Source organism: Dipodomys merriami, unplaced genomic scaffold (assembly GCF_024711535.1).
Source record: "Dipodomys merriami isolate MVZ:Mamm:240054 unplaced genomic scaffold, mDipMer1.0.p SCAF_25, whole genome shotgun sequence".
NCBI classification, from domain to species: Eukaryota; Metazoa; Chordata; class Mammalia; order Rodentia; family Heteromyidae; genus Dipodomys; species Dipodomys merriami.
In genome coordinates, this window is record NW_027203937.1 from 5,551,510 (window position 1) to 5,573,173 (window position 21,664).

The following is a 21,664-nucleotide window of genomic DNA, read 5'->3' on the forward strand; positions in this document are numbered from 1 at the left end:
ATATTCAATTACAGGAAATGGACAGATATGCCAATGATCATTTGTCATGGTTACATTCAAGCTATATCTATTTATTAATAGAGGAAATTATCTAGGAGCTCTGAAAATAGGGCCAATAAATGAATCTCCATAGCCAATAACCCTTGCCTACATCTAATTACAATTGTCAAACAAACATAATTTAGAGGTATGTATTTAATTTTCTTTACAATGGAAAGCCAAACTATTCCCTTTGAAAACATTTTAGCATATTATGTATGTTTAATTTATTTTAATTACTTAGTAAGTTATGTGTAAAGAAAATTATTCTTAATTTTTAAACCTCTATGAAAGATATACTACTTCTTGTGAAAGGTCTCCCAGCCTCCCACCATCTTGCTTTTCTTCTCTCAGCTACACTGGCCACAAGACGCCACTCTCAAACTACTTTGAGGCCTCTCCCCTTACTGCCTCACAGGTGCAGGTGCATGTCTCTGGGGTCTTGCCTGTCATGTAGTTTATCATCAACTCTACTTTCCAAGCTCTATCCAGCCCACTCCACATGACAGACCATCAGGCCCCACTCAGGCAGATTAAGATGTCTCCCCTGTGCAGCCAGAGGCAGGATCCAAGACCAGAGCCCTGATTCCTCATCCCATGCTTTCTACCAGGAACAATAGCAATATAATGTGAGAAAATCTACCCCATTTAATTCAGTATATATCTCTGTATTTAATTAAAGTGAAAAATAAAGATTCAGTTTTTTTGTCATGATTGCCGCATTTCAAGTGTTCCATGTCTCCATGCATTTGGTGGCAAATATAGAATATTTTCCTCATGCAGCACTGAACAGACTGCTGTGCTGGTGTAGTAACACAGACAGGCTGCTCTCTGCTCTAGGGAGGGTTCATCTGAAGCCTACAGAGAGCTAGATGCTTCTATGACTTTTCATTAGTGGTTACTAAGGAGCTAAAATAGCACCCAGTATTAGGAGATACTTACTATTTTTTATTATTTTTTATTGTGAAAATACTGTACAGAGGGGTTACAATTACATGGGCAAGATAATGAGTACATTTCTTATCAAGCATTGTAGCCTTCTCCTTTGTTTCCCCTTACCATGCCTTCCCATCCTCCCCCTGCCCTCCCCACCCAATCCTCCTCCCCAACTTAATATTTTTTTGTCAAATCAATCTATCCATCCACTGATCTAGCCAGCCATCCTCCATATATAGTTTTTGTTTGTTTGTTTGTTTTTTTCAGGTAGGGGGTAGGCTTATTTATTAGGCATGCTGAGACCAGGCAAGCTTGGCACTCCACACGGCTGGGAAAGGCCTGGGAAAGAGAGAGAGCTGGGTAAGAGAGAAGAGAGCTGGGAAAGACAAGAGAGCTGGGAAAGACAAGAGAAGGAAAGAGCTGAGAAAGAGCGTCCGGGCCTGGGCTAGGCCTTATCTAGGGTTGGGCTGAGAAAGGTGTGGCCACATCAAATTCAGATGTGACCTCAGCGGATGCAGATGTGACCTCTTCCAGGTGTCAGTTGCCTAGGTAACTCAGGTACTGGGTGGAGACTTTGCTGTGAGGAGGGTGGAGTCTGCTCACCATCCAGGAGCAGACCTTACATCAGCCTTTTAATAATCATGAAATAGGGCACGGATTCTCTCTGGCTACTTTCTGCTGACAAGGGGTGTTGACAATAGGGGTAAAAGGCTGGAATTTGGTCCCCTCCCAGAGAAGGCAGTGAGCAGCAGCTGTCCCTTGGTGGCATGAGTCCTTAGATGAAGTCTGGAGAAGTCTCATGAGTATTGAGGGGCTGGAAAAAAAAAACAACTAGAGAGCAAATAAATGGCAAGAGGAAGGACTTGGGGCTGAAAATGTTGGTAGAAATGTCCCTAGCTACTTCTGACATCTGGCGACTAAGTAGAGAAGTCAGGTGACAAAGGCAAGAATATAAATTCCTGTTATTAATAGGTAGACAGGTATAGACATTGGATGGGCAGGCTGCTTCTACTGACCTCCCAGCTCTGGTTAATTTTGAAAGGGCAGGCACAAAGTTGCTGATGTGACATCATCTCCTCTTACTCCTCTCCATGGTACCTTGTTCCCCAGACTGGCTGAGTCTAGGTGCTTGATGCTGGGATGGCTTGTCCCAGTTGGTATTCAAGGTTTGAACTCAAGGCATGGGCACTATCCCTGAGCACTTCTGCTCAAGGCTAGTGCTCTACCACGTTGAGTTACACTACCACTTCCAGTGTTTGGCTGGTTAGAGATAAGATCTTGAGCCATGCTTCCAGCCTAGCTCTTTGCAGGTTAGTTGGGAGATGGAGTCTAAGGGATTTTTCAGCCTGGGCTGGCTTTGAACTGCAATCTTTGCCACAAAAGCCTTTTATTATTTCCAATCAAAGCAACAAGGAGATCAAATAGAATAGAGCTTACCTGGTCCTTATCAAGAATTGACCAACAAATATTCTGCCATGACAAAACTTGTTAGATGTGATGAGAATTTTAGCACAGATAGGCCCAGAATTTTAGAATCACATAGTCAGTAGTAGAATACACAGCACAAAACAAAAAGGCAAAACTCAAAACCTAAAATTTTTGACAACAATGTGTAGACATCTTTGCTAACAAAGCACATCAGATGGTTGGGCCTCAGTTACCAGGGCCTGTGAAAAGAGCAACTTGTTAGCAAGGCACATTAGAATAGCTGGATGGAGTAGTAAGCTTGGTGGAAGGTTAAGGGTCACATGGGGCCAAACCCTTAACCCACCATGTGGCCAAGATGGCAAATTCAAGATGGTGAATTTCTGAAAAAATGCAAAGAAACCCTGAACAAATAGATCAAGCCTACATTGGCTAGCCTTTGAGAGGGAACCTAGAGGAGGGGTCCCCGGGACCCAGCGTGTATCGCACTCTTCAGGGCACAAGCCAAAATGTAGAAAAGAGAAAGGGAGAGATAGGGAAAGTTGGACATGAATGGCAGAAAGAGAGAGCAAAGAGAGCCTGAAAGTAAACAGACTTCTGACCATTTACCATTGCAGTGGCAAAACCTGTCTATATCTGAGAATGGCATAAAAATTATAGGTGCTCTGGCTTTCCAGGGAGCGCAGGAGGCATTTCAAAGGGGTTTCATGGCTCAGGCGTGATTCGCAGCACCCCATTAAATGAGTAGGAGAGTCAGTGAGAGGTGAGTGAAGGAGAGCTGACCAGGCAGAAGCGGTGTTCTGACTTCCCCCAGAGTCCTCTAGAGAGAAGTGGCCAAGCCCCCAAAATCAAGCAGCTTCAGAAGTGACCAGCCTTTCATCTAAAGGCCATAGGAGCTCTCTGGCGTGGCGCCACGTCTGGACAGAGACTGAGCAACAGAGAACCGTAGAGAGTAGTTTCACTCACCTGAGTAGAGAAGTGTGTAGATGTGGATGTGAAGGCAGCAATGGTATCGATGCACTGTGTCCGCAGCAGACAGACGGGTTTGCAAAAGGCCATCAGAACTGTGGGTATTCCTCAGAGCAAAAAGGGAAAAACAAACAAAAAAAGAAAAAAAGAGAGAAAAAAATGGAGAGGAATCCCAGCTATCCTGACTTTAAGCCCTTCCCAGGTTTCGGCACCATTTATGTTCAGTTTTTAAAAAGAGGTAGCCCAGTAAGAACAGCACCACTCATGTGGTATTCAGGTAGGGGGTAGGTTATTTAGTAGACCTGCTAAGACCAGGCCAGGTTGGCACTCCATGTAGCTGGGAAAGGCCTGGGAAAGAGAGCTGGGAAAGAGAGAGAGCTGGGAAAGAGAGAAGAGAGCTGGGAAAGAGAAGAGAGAGCTGGGAAGACAAGAGAGCTGGGAAAGACAAGAGAAGGAAAGAGCTGAGAAAGAGCTGAGAAAGCCATCTATAGTTTTTGACCCATAGTTTTTGACACATCGACTAAGAATAAAATGAAGTTGAAAATACAAATACAATTTTATTATTAATGCCTTGTCAGGTTATATAAGTGGAAAATGTATCCCATTCTAAAAGCCGTTTCTTGAGCCCAGTGACTATTTCCTTTGGTGTATAAAATCACTTTAGTTTGATAGGATCCAATTTGTTGGTCCTTTTTCTTATTTCTGAGAAGCTGGAGTTTTATTCAGAAAACCACAGCCTTGGCCAATAGAGCCAATGTTTTCTTTTCTTTTTTTACTTTGCCGCTATTTTAAATTGTAAAAGTGATATACAGATGGAATACAGTTACATAAGTAAGGTAATAAGTACATTTCCTTTTTTTGTCGGTAATGGGGTTTGAACTCTGGTGCTGTCCCCTCGACTCTTCATCTCAAGGCTAGTGTTCTACTACTTGAGCCACAGGGCACTTCCTACATTCTTGTCAAAAGTTGTTACCCTCAAATTCTCCCACTTTCCCTCCCCACCCCACTCCTCTCCTCCACAAGTTGTACAATTCCTTTCCAATGTAGTGTCTAATGAGTATTGCTGTTGCATTGGTTCACCCTTTGCCCTTTGTCTCACCATATACAAGACACAGGGTACCAAAATCAAAAACAGTGAAAGGAGAGGGGAATGAAGGATAAAAAGAAATAACTTCACACAGTACATTAAAAACAAAAACAGAGAAACTTCTTGTTTCCACATCTTGGAGTTCATTTTGATTAGCATCATTTTATATGGTCATACGTACATAGCTATTGAGTTATGATCCTCTGCTAAGACTATCCCAGACATATCCCATATCTCATATCCCATAATTATTACAGATGAGAGAAAGCATGGAGCCTATGTTTCTTTGAGTCTGGCTTACTTCACTTAATATGATCTTTTCCAAGTCTTTCCATTTCCTAACAAATGGGGCAATGTCATTCTTTCTGATGGAAGCATAGAATTCCATCATGAATATATACCATATTTTCTTGATCCACTCATCTCCTGAGGGGCATTTGAGTTGGTTCCATCTTTTAGGTATGGTAAACAATGCTGCAATGAACATGGTTGTGCTGGTAGTTTTAGTGTGGCCTTGTTTGGGATCCTTTGGGTAAATGGCCAGGAGTGGGGTTGCTATATCATAGGGGAGCTCTATGTTTAGTCTTTTGAGGAACCTCCATACTGCTTAGGGGCAATGTTTTCCATGATCATTTCCTGAAGCAGCTTCAAAGTTACAGGTCTTATAATCTTTTGATCTACTTAGAGCTGATATTTACTACAGGGTAAGAAGGATACAATACAGTTTTCCAGGCTTCTTAAGGATTAATAATCCAAGTCCAATAACCCAGCTAAATATGTACTTTTGCTAATTATGCTAAATTGCTTAGTCAGTCACCTAGAATGATTTGAAACTATAATAATCATATAATATAAAAACAGCTTATAGAATGGGATTATTATATTTAAAAAATATTGCCAGGTTCCCAGGGCTCACATAAATAATCCTAGCTACCCAGGAGATCTGAGATCTGAGGATCATGGTTCAAAGCCAGCTGGGGCAGGAAAGTCCCAGAGACTCTTACCTACTATTTAACCACCAGAAAACCAGCAGTGGTGCTGTGGCTGAATGATAGGGCACCAAAAAGCTCAGGGACAGCAACCAGACCTTGTGTTCAAGCCCCACAACCAGCAAAAAACAAACAGAAACACACACACACACACACACACACACACACACACACACACACACACACACACACACACACACACACACACAGAGTCATCACAGATCAGTTATTTACAGAGATATCAGCATTTATGTTTCAATCTGATATAAAACGCCAGCAAAGTCAGCAGACTCAGTGAGAGGATGCAATTTCATCAGGATCACATAGACAAAAGAGAATTTCAGGTGGACTTTCTCTCTTCCTAGGCCCTCCTCCAACTCCCATACTGCCCCTGGGAGTACACACCTCTGTGTACTGACTGCACTCAGTTTAATCCCACAGCAATAAATGGACCCAACTAGAATATGGAAGATGAACGTACCCATACCTCCCCCATACACATGCAGGCCACAACCCCAGAGCCTAGTCTTTGAGCCCAAGTCTGGTTTAGGGTTTGTGTAAGGAGCGGTGAGCAGGTCTTTTCTCCTCCTCTCTCAGGGACATACAAAGTATTTTTGGATATATAATTCTGCACCTGTACAAAGAAGCAAGTCTTGGAAGAAGGCCATTCTCAGGTCTCTGCAGAAACATCCCAAAGCTTGTGTTTCTGAGATCCTATATGTCCATTCCAGGAATGTGCTCAGGTCTCTCATAAACCTGGGATGTAAACAGAAAGAATAGCAGCCTTCATTATCCCACTGTCTCCAACCAGCAATTACATCACCCTGATCCTTAAAAATTATAAGCATAGGTCTGGGAAGGTGGCTCAGTGGTAGAGCGCTTGCCTTGCATGCTCGAAGCCCTGGGTTCAATTCTTCAGCACCACATAAGCAAAAAAGAAAAAAGCCAGAAGTGACACTGTGGCTCAAGTGGTAGAGTGCTAGCCTTGAGCTGAAGAGCTGAGGGACAGCGCCCAGGCCCAGAGTTCAGGCCCCACGACCAGACCCCCCCCAAAAAATTATAAGTATAATGTTTCTAAATGGTACTCAAGACTTCTGGCATTATGCCTGCAATCCCAGAATGCCCTTGGACATATTGATTATCTTGATTGTCAAACTTTTATTTTGCAGAATATTTGGGAGTTCAATATATGAGAGAGAATGATGAAAGGGTAACATTGATTAAGATATGTTATACTCACAAACTGATGAGTTGAGTTGAAACCCCTTTGTACAACTACTGAAGGATCATAAATTAATTAATTAAATTAATAAAATCATAATTTCATTTTAACCAAAAAAATCCTAAGCAAATAGAATCAAGAAATACTATGCAAAAGGAGAAAATGCCTTTTGGTTCTCTAACAGCTAATCAGTTTTCCTTGTGTAGGCTGAAGGCCAATTGCTCCCAGCTCTCTCCTAGCTATGACTACTCTATGATGTTCTGTTTTATGGATGAAAGAAGTTGGCTAACACATAAGCACTCAATACAGAGCATGACCTCGTGATCTGTGGACCAGAAAAGCTTGACAGTTACACCTTCATCTACTAACTTTTCCTACCAGTAATGATGCTGAGAGAGAGCAAACATGGCTATGCATATGCCATGGGCCATGTACAGAAACTCTGAAGCAAAAGCACACACATATTTGCAGATGAACTGAGTGATCTGATACAAATACAAAGGAGGGAACTCTGAACAGTAGCTGAAATAATTAGTATACCTGGCTCAATAGGTAAATGCAAAATAACCACATACCTGATCAGAAAAAGCCAACCCAGGAAACAACAGTTTCTTTTGGGAAATTTTATAAGTATAAATTAATTATACAAAAGGGTTTCATTGTGATATTTACACATATAATAATTATATGTGTGTGATATAAATAGATATAATTTATTATAATGTGCTTGATCAAATTCACCCTGTCTATACTACTCTTTCTCAACCTCACATCATTTTTAAGAGGTTTTAGTGGGTTTCATCATATATATATATATGTATATAATAGTTCATATTATAATATAGTAACTATTATAATAGTATATGTATATCTTAATAATCATAATTTACATAGTACATATAATATTCACATACACTATAAGTCTCTCCTTTCCCTTCCTCCTTTTGGCTCCCACAAACAGTCCCCCTTTTACAATCATGTCACATTAGTTTATTTTGGTCTCAATTCCACATATGAAAAAAAAAACATGCAATTGTGTTTCTGAGCTTGGTTTTCTTACTCAACATGATGATCTCCAGTTCCATCCAGCTTCTTCATTCCATCCAACCTCAAGAATTGTAGATTAGCTGTGTGGGAAAAGCATGAACCTGGAAAACATTTGGGTTTGGGTTCTCCTGCTGGTTTTTCTTGTTCTGTTACCTGGGGAAAATCATGCATCTAGCCAAAGTTACCTCATCCACAACATAGGAATAATAGTTACAGCTTCCTTTCAGAGTCACTGAGGGATCAGATGAGAGGACAAGTGTAATATGTCTGTGTCTCAGTATCTGACCCAATCTCATGGGTATCTGTAAGTGGTAATCATTGATGTTGATTTAAAATATATATAAAATGATGTTGCCATCATTGTGCTAAAGTCTGTGCTTTGCTTCTTCACCACCTAGTTTATTACCTAATAAATGCTCAAGAAAACAAATGAAGACACATTGCAAGTGCTAAACTGCACAGCACTGACTGGCACCAGAGCAGGCCTGGGGGTAGGAAGCTTTGATTGTGGACTGAAAGCTGTGGGAGAGAACTGGTCAGAATATGGTTGGCAGTGTGCCTTTTAGGGGAATAATGCTCAGAGCTCCAAAGGCAGAAGTCTTGTCTGAGCCCAAAGAGTAGCAGTCACACTTCGATGTGGGGACATCACGTCAGCTCCTGTCTTGCAGACCTTTGTCCAAACAAGCACTTTACTGTCCTTAAGGCTCAGCTAATGAGTTCTCCTGCATCACCATCTTTGAACAAAATAATAACAGTAATAAGAACAATGTGTTCACTAAGCAATCTCTACATGTTGGGATCTGTGTGAAATCACTTTACGCACATGAAAACCAGACATATGTTGCCTAAGTGGGAAAGGTAGCCCACTAAAAGTCATCCTACTAAATATTGGTCTACAAGTCTAATTGATTCCTGAGGTCAATGACCAGAATCTAGTCCCTTGGACCCTCCAGTGCTACGCAAAGCTTAGCATGAGCAGGAACTCATGGATGCTTGTGGTATATCAGGAGAGATTGGCAAGTGCACTGTAAGGATATAGGTCGAGGCATTAGGATCATCATGCAGGACTAAAAGCAGACTCTGTGTGAGTGTATGGCAGTACCAGAGCTATATGCCAAAACTCAGGATCTAGACAATGTCCCCTAGCTTCCATGCTAAAGGTTGGCACTCTGCAACTTGAGCCACACCTCTACTTGCCACCTTTTTTCTGATTAATTAGAGATTCATTGGAGTCTCACATACTTTTCTACCTGGACTGGCTTCCGCTGCAATCCTCAGATCTCAGCCTCCTTAGTAGCTAGGAAACACCTTCTGGGAAACAGACTTTTGGAAAAGTTTAGTCATAAAGAACAAGAGCACTGGGAATCCTCAGTCCCAGAAGGCTAGGAGAACGTACAATTGAGTACCTTGCTGCCTCTGGCCCTGCCATTTGATAGTGGAATCTATTCAAATATCCTTTCTCAGACACCTAGTTTTGTCCTAGAAACCTGGACAAATTTGTCCATGGACACCTGTTGCAACAATGAGAAGTACAAAATGTCATGTCAAAACCAGCTTTACAATGTCGGTGTGGGGGGGGGGAGGGGGGTATGATTAGGTGGGGGGGAGGGGGGAGGCTGGGAAGGGAGGTGAAGGATAAACAAAGGAGGAGGCTGCAATGCTTGGTAAGAAATGTATGCATTATCCTGCCCATGTAATTGTAACCCCTCTGTACAGTATGTTCTCAAATAAAATAAAATAAAATTTAAAAAAAAAGTGATAGAGAAGTTAAATATATGTTAAATACCTACATAATGGCTTAATTTGAAGTGGATATGAGTGGATCAAATGACACTTATTTGGCCTTTCTTGGCTTGAAACAATTTCAATTAGATACTCTGATATACTAACTCAGTGGAAATATAATTCTAATCCAGCAAGCCTCAGTAAATACATTTTGCTCTAAAATTAGAAGTAGGTATTTAAACTTCGTCATTTATTTTGATGAAGTATTGTATCTGATTAATACTTTTCTTTTATCATTAATAAATTACATTTCAATAGTATATTTACCTTCTAATTTCCTAATCAATTTTTTTCAATTATGCAATGGGTACATACATTTTTTGTTATTTGTGGGTTTACTATCTGTACTGCTTACAAATCAATATTTTCTCTTTGAGAATGTAGGTCATTCTTCAGTTAATAAAAATTAATGGATTAAAAAAAAATTTGTCCATGGACAAAGTTCAGTGGCTGGGTTTGAGAAAAGTTAGGAGTGATGAGTGAAAGATTAAATCTGATATGGCATGGACACTGGATGATTGGAACAGCCATAGGCCTACAAATCCGTAGATAAATGCAAATTCTAATAGTGATAGTGAGTGGTCTTAAGAATGCTTATTTTAGAGTCCTATTTTAGAGTCATGGTACAGCTAAATCACTTGCCTTTATGCTTTGCAAAGTTGTAAATCTGAAGTTCTGTTAGCATTAGCTTTAAGATGAAAAGAAGCTTCTAGAAATAATTTCTTTAAATCCCTGAAATTACCAGCTGCTCAACAGTTATTCTTTTTCCTCAAATACAAAAGAAGCTGATGGAAGTCAGCCAAGAGAAACACTTAACCTTGTAGAGAGAAGCAGACTGTTATTAAAAACCATAGTGGTCATTAACAAAGATGATGTCATAATTAAATGTCTGGGCTTTCTGGGATCCCTGGGGCTAAGGAGAGGGAATCAGAGTCTTTACTAAGGCAGCGAGCAGTCACCTACCTAATGGTGTTTGGTGAAAGTGCCCAGTCTCCAAGGTGAAGTGGTTTCCTGGAAAAGGATCTACAAGCACAATGTTTCTCCCTGCTTGCAAAGCTGGTGGCCAGCACAAGGGATTCATGAACTGGTGACTCTGCTGAAGGAAAGCTTTGGAATTTTATGTGTGGTAATACTTTTGAGAGGTCTCTATGAGTCACACTGTCAAACAGAACGGGACCTGTCTTAAGACGGATCATTCCTAGTTCCAGCAATTCTGGAAGAAGGAACAAGTTGAGTTGCCATTATTACTCTATAAAAATGCAGAAGGAATTCAGTGGCAGAGATCACCAAGTTACAAAACAAAGAGGAAATGCAGGACAGCCACCTGGCCTTTCATTCACTCCTTCTCCCCCCACTGCACCCACACTTGTATTTCTCTTTGCCTGTGTTTCCCTTGCCACCCTTCCCTCTCAACATTTGTTGAAGGTTTGGGGGTGATTTATAGTGACAACAAGGTAAGCTGTGACCAAATCTTGGTTCTATTACCTGTAGTCAAACATAATCATGGCAAAACTATTGTGATAAATGTACTCATTGATTATAAGAAGTGTCCTAATTTAAGAATATAATAAGAAATAATAACCATGTAACTGCAAAGCATTAGGAAAACTATCTTCATTAACTTTCTCATCTGTAAGACAGAGGTTGTAAAATGTCCCTCAAAACGTGTTTGTAAGAGTAGAAAGATTAGAACTGGGTGCAAGCAGCTCATACCCTGTAATCCTCACTGCTCATGAGGCTGAAATCTGCGGGTTGCAGTTTAAAGCCAGCCTGGGTTAGAAAGCCTGTGAATCTCTTCTCTCCAATCAACTACCAAAACAGCCAATAGTAGCACTGTGGCTCAACTGGTAGAGTGCTAGCCTTGAGGAAAAAAAAGCTCAAGGATGTAGTTCATGTCCTGAGTTCAAGCCCCGGTGCTGGCACACACACAAAAAAAAAGACAAAGAAAATCTGAATAAATTATGAGCACACTAATGTAAGAAATCAATAATTAGGAAAACCTGGCGAAGAAGTATATGGAAATTCTGTTCTATAGTCTCAATTGTTCTGCAAATCTAAAATTTCTAAAAATTTTACAACTAAAAACAGTCAAAACCTGATTGTTCTGGTATTCCCCCACTTTTATAATGTTATGTAGCCTCCCAGTAAGTAGCACAAGATTGCCTTTGCTTTAAAAGCAAAGATGGGATTTGTGTCTAAGATGCTTTCTACTGAATCACACAAAGTTTTGCCTCTTTCTGTAGACCTCTCTGTTTTGTGACTTCCTGAAGCACATTTATGTATGTTTCTTCCCCGCTCTCCCCAGGGGTTAGCCTTTACACTTGAAGAAAGGCTACAGCTTGGAATCCATGGACTACTGGCCCCCTGTTTCCAGAGCCAAGATGTCCAGCTCCTCAGGATCATGAAATACTATGACAAGCTGCGTACAGACCTGGATAGGTCAGTGCCTAAATCTGTTCTCTGTCCAATCCTATTTTCTGTGGCCCACTGGGAGTTTGGAGGGTACGCTCCACCTACAAAAGGCTGAAAGACTCTCACTGCTCTTTTCTAGCTCTCTCTGCTCTCTCTCTGCTCTCTCTGCTCTTTTCTAGCTCTTTCCTCTCTCTTTCCTCTCTTTCCCAGCTCTTTCTCATTCCCAGGCCTTTCCCAGCCACGTGGAGTGCCAACCTTGCCTGGTCCCAGCAGATCTACTGAATAAACCTACCCCTTACCTGAATACCATGTGAGTGCTGCTGTTCTTACTCGGCTATCTCTCTCACTGCTCTTTTCTAGCTCTCTCTGCTCTCTCTGTTTTTCTAGCTCTTTCTCAGCTCTTTCCTAATAAACCATAATATTTAAAAAAAAAAAAAAGGCTGAAAGATCCCAGGTCCAATTCTGAAGTGAGGAGTGAACATCCATCTGAGAGATGAGATTTGTGATGACCGAAGAGTAGCTCACATGATCTTGGAGAACTAGGAAAGAGACCCAGTGGATTCTAAGAGGTCCTCCTGACGGTGATAGAAATGAATCTGTGCCAGAAATACTGATGACACTTCATCAGACAACTATGGCATTTAAGGAGAGCATGTTACAGAGACAGCGAGAGATGGATCAACACTATAGAGACAGGAATGCTAAGGAAGTGGTGAATGGCCCAGGTTTCTGGAATCTGAAGATCGGAGAGTGGGGTGGATAGGAGACACTGTGGAAAGAACCTACATACCAGGTGTTGGGGATTATGAGCAAGTTAATAATGGGTCTCCTTTCTCCTTACTGGAGATGTTAATACAAAGAACCCCATTTATGAGTGTCCGAGTCTGCGTTCCCAGCTTTACTATAGGAATTTGTTGTGTCCATGCTTTATGTCTACTAATGGGCATGAGGGGGATTTAAACACACACAGCAGTTCCTCAGTCTATGTTTTTAATCTTCTCTTGCTATTTCAAAGTTGAGTCAGCAGGACTTAGTTTTATCTACAAGGCCAAACTCTAGTTCTAGACTGAGTCCAGTCCATATTCTACCACTAAACAACAAAAGGCTTCTTTTTTTAGTAAGTTTTTTATTGTGAAAATACTGTACAGGGGGGTTACAATTACATGAACAAGGTAATGAGTACATTTCTTATCAAGTTGCCTCCTCCTTTGTTTTTCCCCTACCATCCCTGCCCTCCCATCTCCACGACGACACTCCCCACCACCCCTCACCCCCGCCAAAGTTGTAAAGTTCATTTTTTACCATAGCATCTTGTACATCTCATTGTTGCAGTGGGTCCACCTGTATCTCTATTTAAACAAGTGAAGTAAGCCAGGCCCAAAGAAACATAGGTCCCATGGGGTTCCTTATTTGCAATAACTAGTATATGTCTGAGACAAGCAGAAAAGGTTAGATAAGATGATGTTAGGTGAAATGAATCCCAAGATAAGGACACAAGTAGTTTTTTCTTTCTTACTATTGTTTCTAACATATTTATAAGATGATTTTTTTGTTGCTTTGTATGTCCCTCCCCCACGGTATAACCCGTTTTCACTGTATTTGATGTTGGTATAATTTGGTGAGGGGAAGGCAAAAAAATGTTTAAATAAGGATACATGTTGACCCATTGCAACAATGAGATGTACAAGACACTATGTTGAAAAAACAAACTTTACAATTTAGGTGGGGGACTGGGGGAGTGGAGGGTATAGTTGAGAAGGTGGGAGGGATGGGATTGTAGGGGAAAAACAAAGGAGGAAGCAACAATGCTTGGTAAGAAATGTACTCATTATCTTGCTCATGTAACTGTAACCCCTCTGTACAGTATTTTCACAATAAATAACTTACTTAAAAAAAAACAGATGTGTCACCTTGTAAAGGCATGTAGGATGAAGATAAAACTTCCCTCTATATACATAGTGCTAAGTGGGGGGAAACCCCACATAATTTCTGGCACATGCTTCCTGAGTCTTAGGTATCAGGAAAAGCCAATTCAGACATTGCTCATATACTTCCCTTGACCTACTCCAGGTCATTGTCATTGAAGTGTCACTCATTCCTGTCCATACAGTCATACAAGCCATCTTGTACAATAGTTGTTAGTGAAGATTTTGGAGTTAGACTTTTTCAAGTTCAGATCCCTACTCTGTCATGAAACTTGAACTTCATTCTTCCTACATAAGTCTCCTTGTCTCTAAAATAGTTAGAATTGTAGTACCTACGGTATAATTTGTGGAGGGGAAGGGGAAAAACAAATCGTTTAAATAAGGATACAGGTGGACCCATTGCAACAATGAGATGTACAAGTCATTATGTCGAAAACCAACTTTACAACTTTCGTGGGGGGGGGGAAGCAGGGAGGATTGGGTGGGGGGGCGGGGGGAGGATGGGAAGGGATGGGAAGGATAAACAAAGGAGGAAGCTACAATGCTTGATAAGAAATGTACTCATTACCTTGCCCATGTAATTGTAACCCCTCTGTACAGTATTTTCACAATAATAAAAAAAAAAAAAGAATTGTAGTACCTACCTCACCAGGCATTGGCAAGTCTTGAAGGAGTTATTGTAAACTACGTAGAATGGATCCTACACTGCATGTACTAGTAAGTGTTGTAAGGCAGGCCATACTACTGTCATTTCACGGCTGTTGCCTCCATACTCAAAACAGGTGATTTGCCTGTGACTGTGTCATTGCAGTTGAAGGGGAGCCCAGGTGTTTTGCACTACCTTGCACTGGGCTTCTCCCTTGCAACTCAGCAGCAGCAGCACCTGGCCTCAACCCTGTGTTCCTGAGATCAGCGTGCTTCTTCTCTTCCCTTTCAAGGTATATCATTCTCATGACCCTCCAAGACCGGAATGAGAAGTTGTTCTACCGAGTGCTCAGTTCAGATGTGGAAAGGTTTATGCCCATCGTGTACACACCCACCGTGGGGCTGGCCTGCCAGCACTATGGCGTCATCCTTCGACGGCCTCGGTGAGTGCCGGTGCCCAAGGGTTGAGCAGGGAGGGGGCTCCACAGAGGACAATAAAGACACAATTGATTTAAAACACTGGCCCAAGAAAAGTAGGTCACTGGCAGAGAAATAGGCTGAGAGAGTAGCTAGAAAAGCATTAAATCTTCTCCATCTTCAAATAACTGCTCAGCATGTTGTCAGAATTGGCCTGAGAAGTAGTTCACATTGTTCTCACATTATCTGATAGCCCACACCCTTTTTTCTGTTCATCTCCAAAGTGCCTACTGCTCTCCTGGCAGTTCGGGGTAATGAAGAATAGAGTGTTGGAAAACAGACACAAATTCTCTCACTGCCTCAAAGAGCCAGTATACCTTCACTGGGGCTTGACTCAGATTCCATGAAAAACGTTATTTTACTAGGGAAAATTTTAGCATTGCATTTTCTTCCAGAGCTAAAGTATTTGGAGAAGGGCAGGGCATGGGGGGACATTTTTCTCCAAAAAAGCACTTCGTTTTATTTATGTTGAGTCCAGAATAGTTTTGAAAAGGAAAATATATGAAAGAATATTCAAACTGTTCTCAGTGAATGGTGACTCGCTATTATAAATACATAGTTCCCACATTAAAGACAAAGGAGTTACCTAACCTATGTTAGAATATACAAATACATTATGTGCTCAGATGTGTAATTTGCATTCATACAGAATGCATATATCAGTGTTTGTAATTCATGTGTTCTATGGGAAGCATGTCATGTCATCATGGATCTATGATAGCTTTTGTTAATTTTGACTCTACCATGAAAGATGGATGTGAATAACTAAGACAAAAAAGGGTCTTCACTGATCCAAGAATACCTCTCCATGCACTCATTAGAATAGTTCCTGGAACATTTTGGGTGAAAAAGATGTTGCAGAGGGGCTGAGCAGACTGAGCAAAGGGTTTCACCCAACCAAGAGGAAGTCTTTGATTTTCTAATCACCAACAAGGGGAGGGAATTGGATTAATGGGGAACTGTTTCAGACCTAGGTCTAGGCCCCATTATTGGTCCTCTAGTGGGTAAGCAATGAACAAGGCAGTGACAGCAGAATGGGGTCCATGTGAGTAATAACAGGTCCCTGAAGCTATTCACCCCAGAAAACCAGGACATCCCTGGGTGAGGTAGACAGGGTGCTATAGAAGCTGGGCACACGTGTGAAAAATAGGCATGCCCAGTCCCAACAGGAAACCTACAGATGAGGTGGAATGAGGAGAAAAATATAATTCTGAAGGCCAAATGCTATCCTAAAGAATCTTTATATATCTTATTTGTTGCACTTCTTCTGAACACACGAACTACTACCATCCCATTTGCAAATGCAAAAATTGATGCACAGAGAAATAAGTTGCCAAATCACACAGCCTGTAACTATCAAAGCCAGGGCTCAACCCATGCAACCTGAACCATATAGTCAGGACCATCACTTACCATACTCTCTTACACAGGACTGTGAGCCATTTGATAGACAGTGGGCTTGGTGTCCCATTGTAGTGCCAGGAATGTTTGCCCAGGAGTCTAAGGCAGGGATTGCCAGAGACTTTTTCTAGAGCCTCCTTGCAAAGAATTTTCCAGCCAAGTCCTAGGCCTGCAGTGGAGTGAGGCTGAGGCAGGCTCGGGCAGACAGAACGTCTTCTCGGATTAGTCCCTCACAGTCAGCAGACTTCCTGCCTATGTTTTGCACGAAGCCCTTCTTCAGATGATTACCCAATTAAATTATTTGACATGTGACATTTTGAGCTGCTGCTCTAGGTTTCCATTTGGCTGCTTTCCAAGTGCTGATTTCACACCTGCCTTTCTCCTGAGGGAAAGGAGAGTTTAGGCTCCTGCCCCAGCCTTGAGCTTCATCTGAGGTCTGGCCTCAAATGGCTTTGCGGATTAGCATCTGAAGGGAGGACAGCCTTGAGGCCAAGAGGAAGAGAGCCAGGCCTCTCAGTTTCTGCAAAGATAAACATTCCTGCCAGGTTCCTGGGAACAATGTAGGCCTCTGTAAAGGCCTGGCCCCCACCAAGGTTAATTAGGTCCAGCTGATACTAAAATTGAGCCTCCAACATGCCTGGGCTCTGAATCACCTCACTACCAGGAAGGAGATGCCAGTGTCTCAAAGGTCCCTGAGGGTAGGGGCAGCTAGACACAGGAGAAGGTTCTGGGAACTGTTGGAGCCCTCACCACCCTCCCCTTCCTGCCCACCCTCTGCATGTGTTCCCATGGACCTGGATTGCAGAAATGTTCCCAGAGGTCTTTTGGAAGAAAGTCATAGGTGAGGCTAGTGGAGGCCAGGACAGATCACACCCAGAAAAGAGACAAGAAGAGGACGCCAAGATGGTGTCCAATGTTAGTGAATACTCTTCCTCCCCAGGCCACGCAGCTTCTTTTTTTCCTAAGGTAAATATAGTAAGTTTATTTGAAAGTGAAAGTCCTGAAAGGAAAGTAGAGAAACTCTATTTGAAGAGGGACCTCAAAGAGGAGTCTAATGGAGTACTCTCAGAGGGCAGTTTTTATAGTAAGGGTTTCTTCTGGCATTTCCTTCTCTAGGTTTTGTGCTGCACCACCCTGATTCTTTCCACTATTTGAGTCAGGACCCAGGACATAATGGGCAAAAGTGTTCAAGCAAGAACTTACATTATCTACCATGCTCTTGACCAGCCCTGTCTTTCCCTTCCTGATCCACTTAGACTCCAAACAATATGCACATATTTGTAAACCTCACACTTTCCATTTCTGTATGAAGTCCACTTGTGGAAGTGGGAAGAAGTTTCTTGTGTGACTGAGGTATTAATGAAAAAAAACTTATTGCAATTAAAAAAAGAAAAATTCATGAAAACAGATGAAGATGATGAGAAAGACATTATTCAAGAGGGAGGGGGGACATGGCCATAGGTATCAGGAACACTATGGTGATTCTTCAGAAAATGGATTCAATTTCAACAAGAACATATGGGGAGCAGTGGATAGGAAAATACTAAAAATAAATAAAATAAGCTGGGCACCAGTGGCTCACACCTGTAATCCTAGCTACTCAGAAGGCTGAGATGTGAGGATCTCACTTCAAAGCCAGCCTGGGCAGGAAAGTCTGTGAGACTCTTTTTTTATATGTTTTTTTATTGTGAAAATACTATACTGAGGGATTACAGTTACATGAGCAAGGTAATGAGTACATTTCTTAGCAAGCATTGTTGCCTCCTCCTTTGTTTTACCCCTACCATTCCCTCCCACTTCCACAACTACACTCCTTCCCATCCCCAGACTTCAGACCCCAGGACTGGCAAAAACTAAATGAATAAATAAAATAAGTAAATAAACAAAATGAGGGGTTTCTGGCTGAACTAAGTTGGTATGATTATTAAACTAGGTAATAAGATTTCAAGGTGGTCAGATATCAAAAGTGAGGGAAGTTTGCTAAACTGACCTAGCAGAAGTGTTTCTCAGAATAGGTTTTGCGTGGAGAAAAAGAGAGAGCTTACTGTCAAAGGACAGAGCAAAGCTTACTGTCTGACCTAGTCAGAAAGGACTAAGGGATCTGACCAATGTTTTAGTCAGAGAATTTGTCACACAGCTGAATTGTGGGTAACGGAAAGAGTTTGGACTTTGAAGTCAGACAGTCTTGGCTTTGAACCTCAGCTTCTGATGACTTTGTGTGTGTGTGTGTGTGTGTGTGTGTGTGTGTGTGTGTGTGTGTGTGTGTACAAAATGCACAAAATATGAATGATACCTATGTATGTGGCTATTTGTGAAGATTGTATGGGATTGCATATATATATAAAGAGTCTTGCTCTCATAGGTGCTCAGCAGTTATAAATTGCCTGACATATCACCCCTAGAATGTGGCTTAATCATCCTACCCAAGAGTATAAACTAAGGGGATCTTAGTTCTCTGAAATACCCACACCATACTCTGTTTGATTCAGACCTCAAATTCTCTGAATTTTCCTAACTAGCAAATTCATAACCAAGTGAAGAATTAGAATATATTTAGGTGGGCAGAGCAATGGCACTGGAGTTCAGAAAGCAGTCTGTGATGAATTAGAAAAACTAGAATCGGACTGGTACTGGAAGATGTATTTGGGTTTGGACAAAGCTAACAGCCCTTGGCTCTGAGCCAAGTATCTGGCTTTCTTATCTACAAACAGGTGGGTTTCTGTACACAGGCCAGTATCTCTCACACACACACACACATACACACACACACACACACACACACATTAGATTAACAATTGTCATTTGTTGAATGGGTGCAATGACTGTGGTGGGCCCTCGGCTAAAAATTTATGTATATTATATATGAGCTAAAGCTAAACTAGAGCCAATTCCTTGTGGTTTTCATGGATTTATAGCCCAACTTCTTAGGGCCCTAGTAAAAACAGAGATAAACAGTTATATTCTTGCCTTCCTATAAACTCCCATGATGGAACTTCTGCACACAAGAAGGGCTTGGACACACATACACACACACACACACACACACACACACACACACACACACACACACGAAGAGAAGTACAACTTGGTGGACAGAGCAATGGCTTTGGAGTCCAGAGGGTGTCAGTTCCCCATTAATAACCACATGTCCTTGGAGCCTGGCTACTCTACCTCCCAAGCTTGGATCACAGAAACTTGATACTGTGTGGGATTCTTGCAAAACTAGGATGAGCTAAGTGCATGTGAACATGCTTTATCAAGTGCAATGGTCCTCATAATCCTAGTCCCCGTAAAAAGGCATGGTTACATTTCATTCACTTCCTTGTAGTTTCCTGCTTACTATTTCTGATGAGTTTCATTTTCTTTTGTTGAGACATTTTTATCTTCAGCCACCTTCACCACCACTATCTCCACATATCACACGTTCAAAGGCTCATCCAGGGTCATGAATAGCCATCTATTGAAATTATGGGTGTCAACATCTTTGAAAACAAACACAACCTCATTTCAGCACATAAGAAGGCCCTGATCATCAGAACATCCAGTGTTTGAGTACATCACAGTTTGGATTCCAACTCAGCGTCTGCTGACTAAAGGCACACATACACACTAACACGCACATACTCCTAGCACAACTGAAGGCAGGCAGAAATGAAGGATTAGCATCAAGAAACTCACCTCATCTCCTGCCTCAGGGCACGAAAGTACTGATTCCTTTTGCCAAGACTGGTCCACATCCAGTTACACCCAGATTCTTCTGCCAAACTCTTTCAGCTGTGCTGCTGGAAGCTCTTTCTTGAGGGAAGAAAGCACGAGGTCTGCAGCTTCTCCTCTGGCCCTCTTAGTCCTTTAGCCCTGGATGCTATGGGAGGAGCACTGGATCCAGAGTTAGGAGGTCTGGGTTCTACCCTAACTACCCCTTCCTGGCTATGAATTCTAAGGCAAGTGCTTGACTCATTAGCCTCACTGCAGTGAAAGTGGTAGGGTTGGTCTACATGGTGTCTGTGAGCTCCTCCAACTCTAACAATAAACAAGTTAGAAATGACTCCTTAAAGCGAGGCATAGTCACATTGTGTTGCTGAGCCTGAATTTCACACCTTTGAAATTAAAATGATGTTGTCTAAACAGCTATTCTCAGTGCATGGAAAGTACATGGAGTCTCCCAAAGTTCCCAAAGAGATTCTAGAGTAATCTCTATCCTTCCTCCCAGTTTAGCTCTTCCATGACTTTGGGGGGAATTGATTAACTTGCATTTTATTTTCCAGGTTCCCCAACCTGGAAGTGTATGTGATGATCGGGCTCATCATGTAATATAGTGTTCATCTCCATCAGAGCCCTCAGCAAATTCAAATTGTTGAGTCCTGCTGCTCTCATGTCTCATTGACAGGGTTGCTAGGGATGGTGAGTCTTACTATCTTCTTCCTCCTTAAGTTTCCCACAATCAACACATAGGACTCACCTCTCTCTCAGGATTCATTGGCATTCTATACAGAGAGAGAGAGAGAGAGAGAGAGAGAGAGAGAGAGAGAGAGAGAGAGAGAGAGAGAGAGAGAGAGAGAGAGAGAGAGAGAGAGAGAGAGAGAGAGAGAGAGAGAGAGAGAGAGAGAGAGAGAGAGAGAGAGAGAGAGAGAGAGAGAGAGAGAGAGAGAGAGAGTAATCGCCCACCTTTAATGGTAATGGCAGCCCACGTGTTTGATATCAACAACTGATTAAACAGAAACAACATTGTACTTAAGGGTGAATCATCTGGGCAAGCATGTGATTTGGATGGCATGGCTCAAACGATGAACAGGGCCAACTGGAGATGTGTTTACGAATTTGAACTGAAACAAGAAATTATTTTTCCATTTAGAAAGTGAAATGAAGGCAAAAGAATGCCCTGGTCAGATTATAGAGTCATACTGAACTAAAGGCAAATACCAACTATGAAGGAACAAAAAGAGAAGCAAGAAGCAGGAGAAATGAATTATGGAGAGAGAACAGAGCAGATGGAAGAGCAGGAGAGGGAAAAACACAAGCAAAGACAGTGCGTGTGACTTTCCACATAAATTTATACTGCAAACTCTTTTCTCAGAGGTAACTGAAGCAAACCTCTGCCTTGGGAAACGAGAAAAGCCTAACTGAAAAAAGAACTATGAAATCAGATGAATAGGATTAATTCCTGATGCCCTTGTTAATAGATTGGATGGTGCTAACAGATGAAAGTAAGTCATCTCAATCCTTAGCATGCATTGAAATCATCTGAAGGGCTTGATAAAGAACAGATAGTGAAGTCTAGGAAGGGCCCAAGAACGTACAAACCTAA

At 41.8% G+C, this 21,664-nt stretch overlaps 1 protein-coding gene across 2 annotated transcripts in view; it reads left to right on the forward strand.

Annotated features, from left to right (window-relative positions):
- Positions 1-21,664, forward strand: part of Me3 (malic enzyme 3) — a 210,874-nt gene that overhangs the window by 93,870 nt on the left and 95,340 nt on the right. The window contains exons 3-4 of one of the 2 annotated variants that reach the window (XM_070034822.1): positions 11,805-11,938; positions 14,775-14,924. In XM_070034822.1, the coding sequence (XP_069890923.1) occupies positions 11,805-11,938; positions 14,775-14,924 (284 nt within the window). The remainder of the gene's footprint in view (positions 1-11,804; positions 11,939-14,774; positions 14,925-21,664) is intronic. The other variant, XM_070034823.1, reaches the window with a different exon arrangement.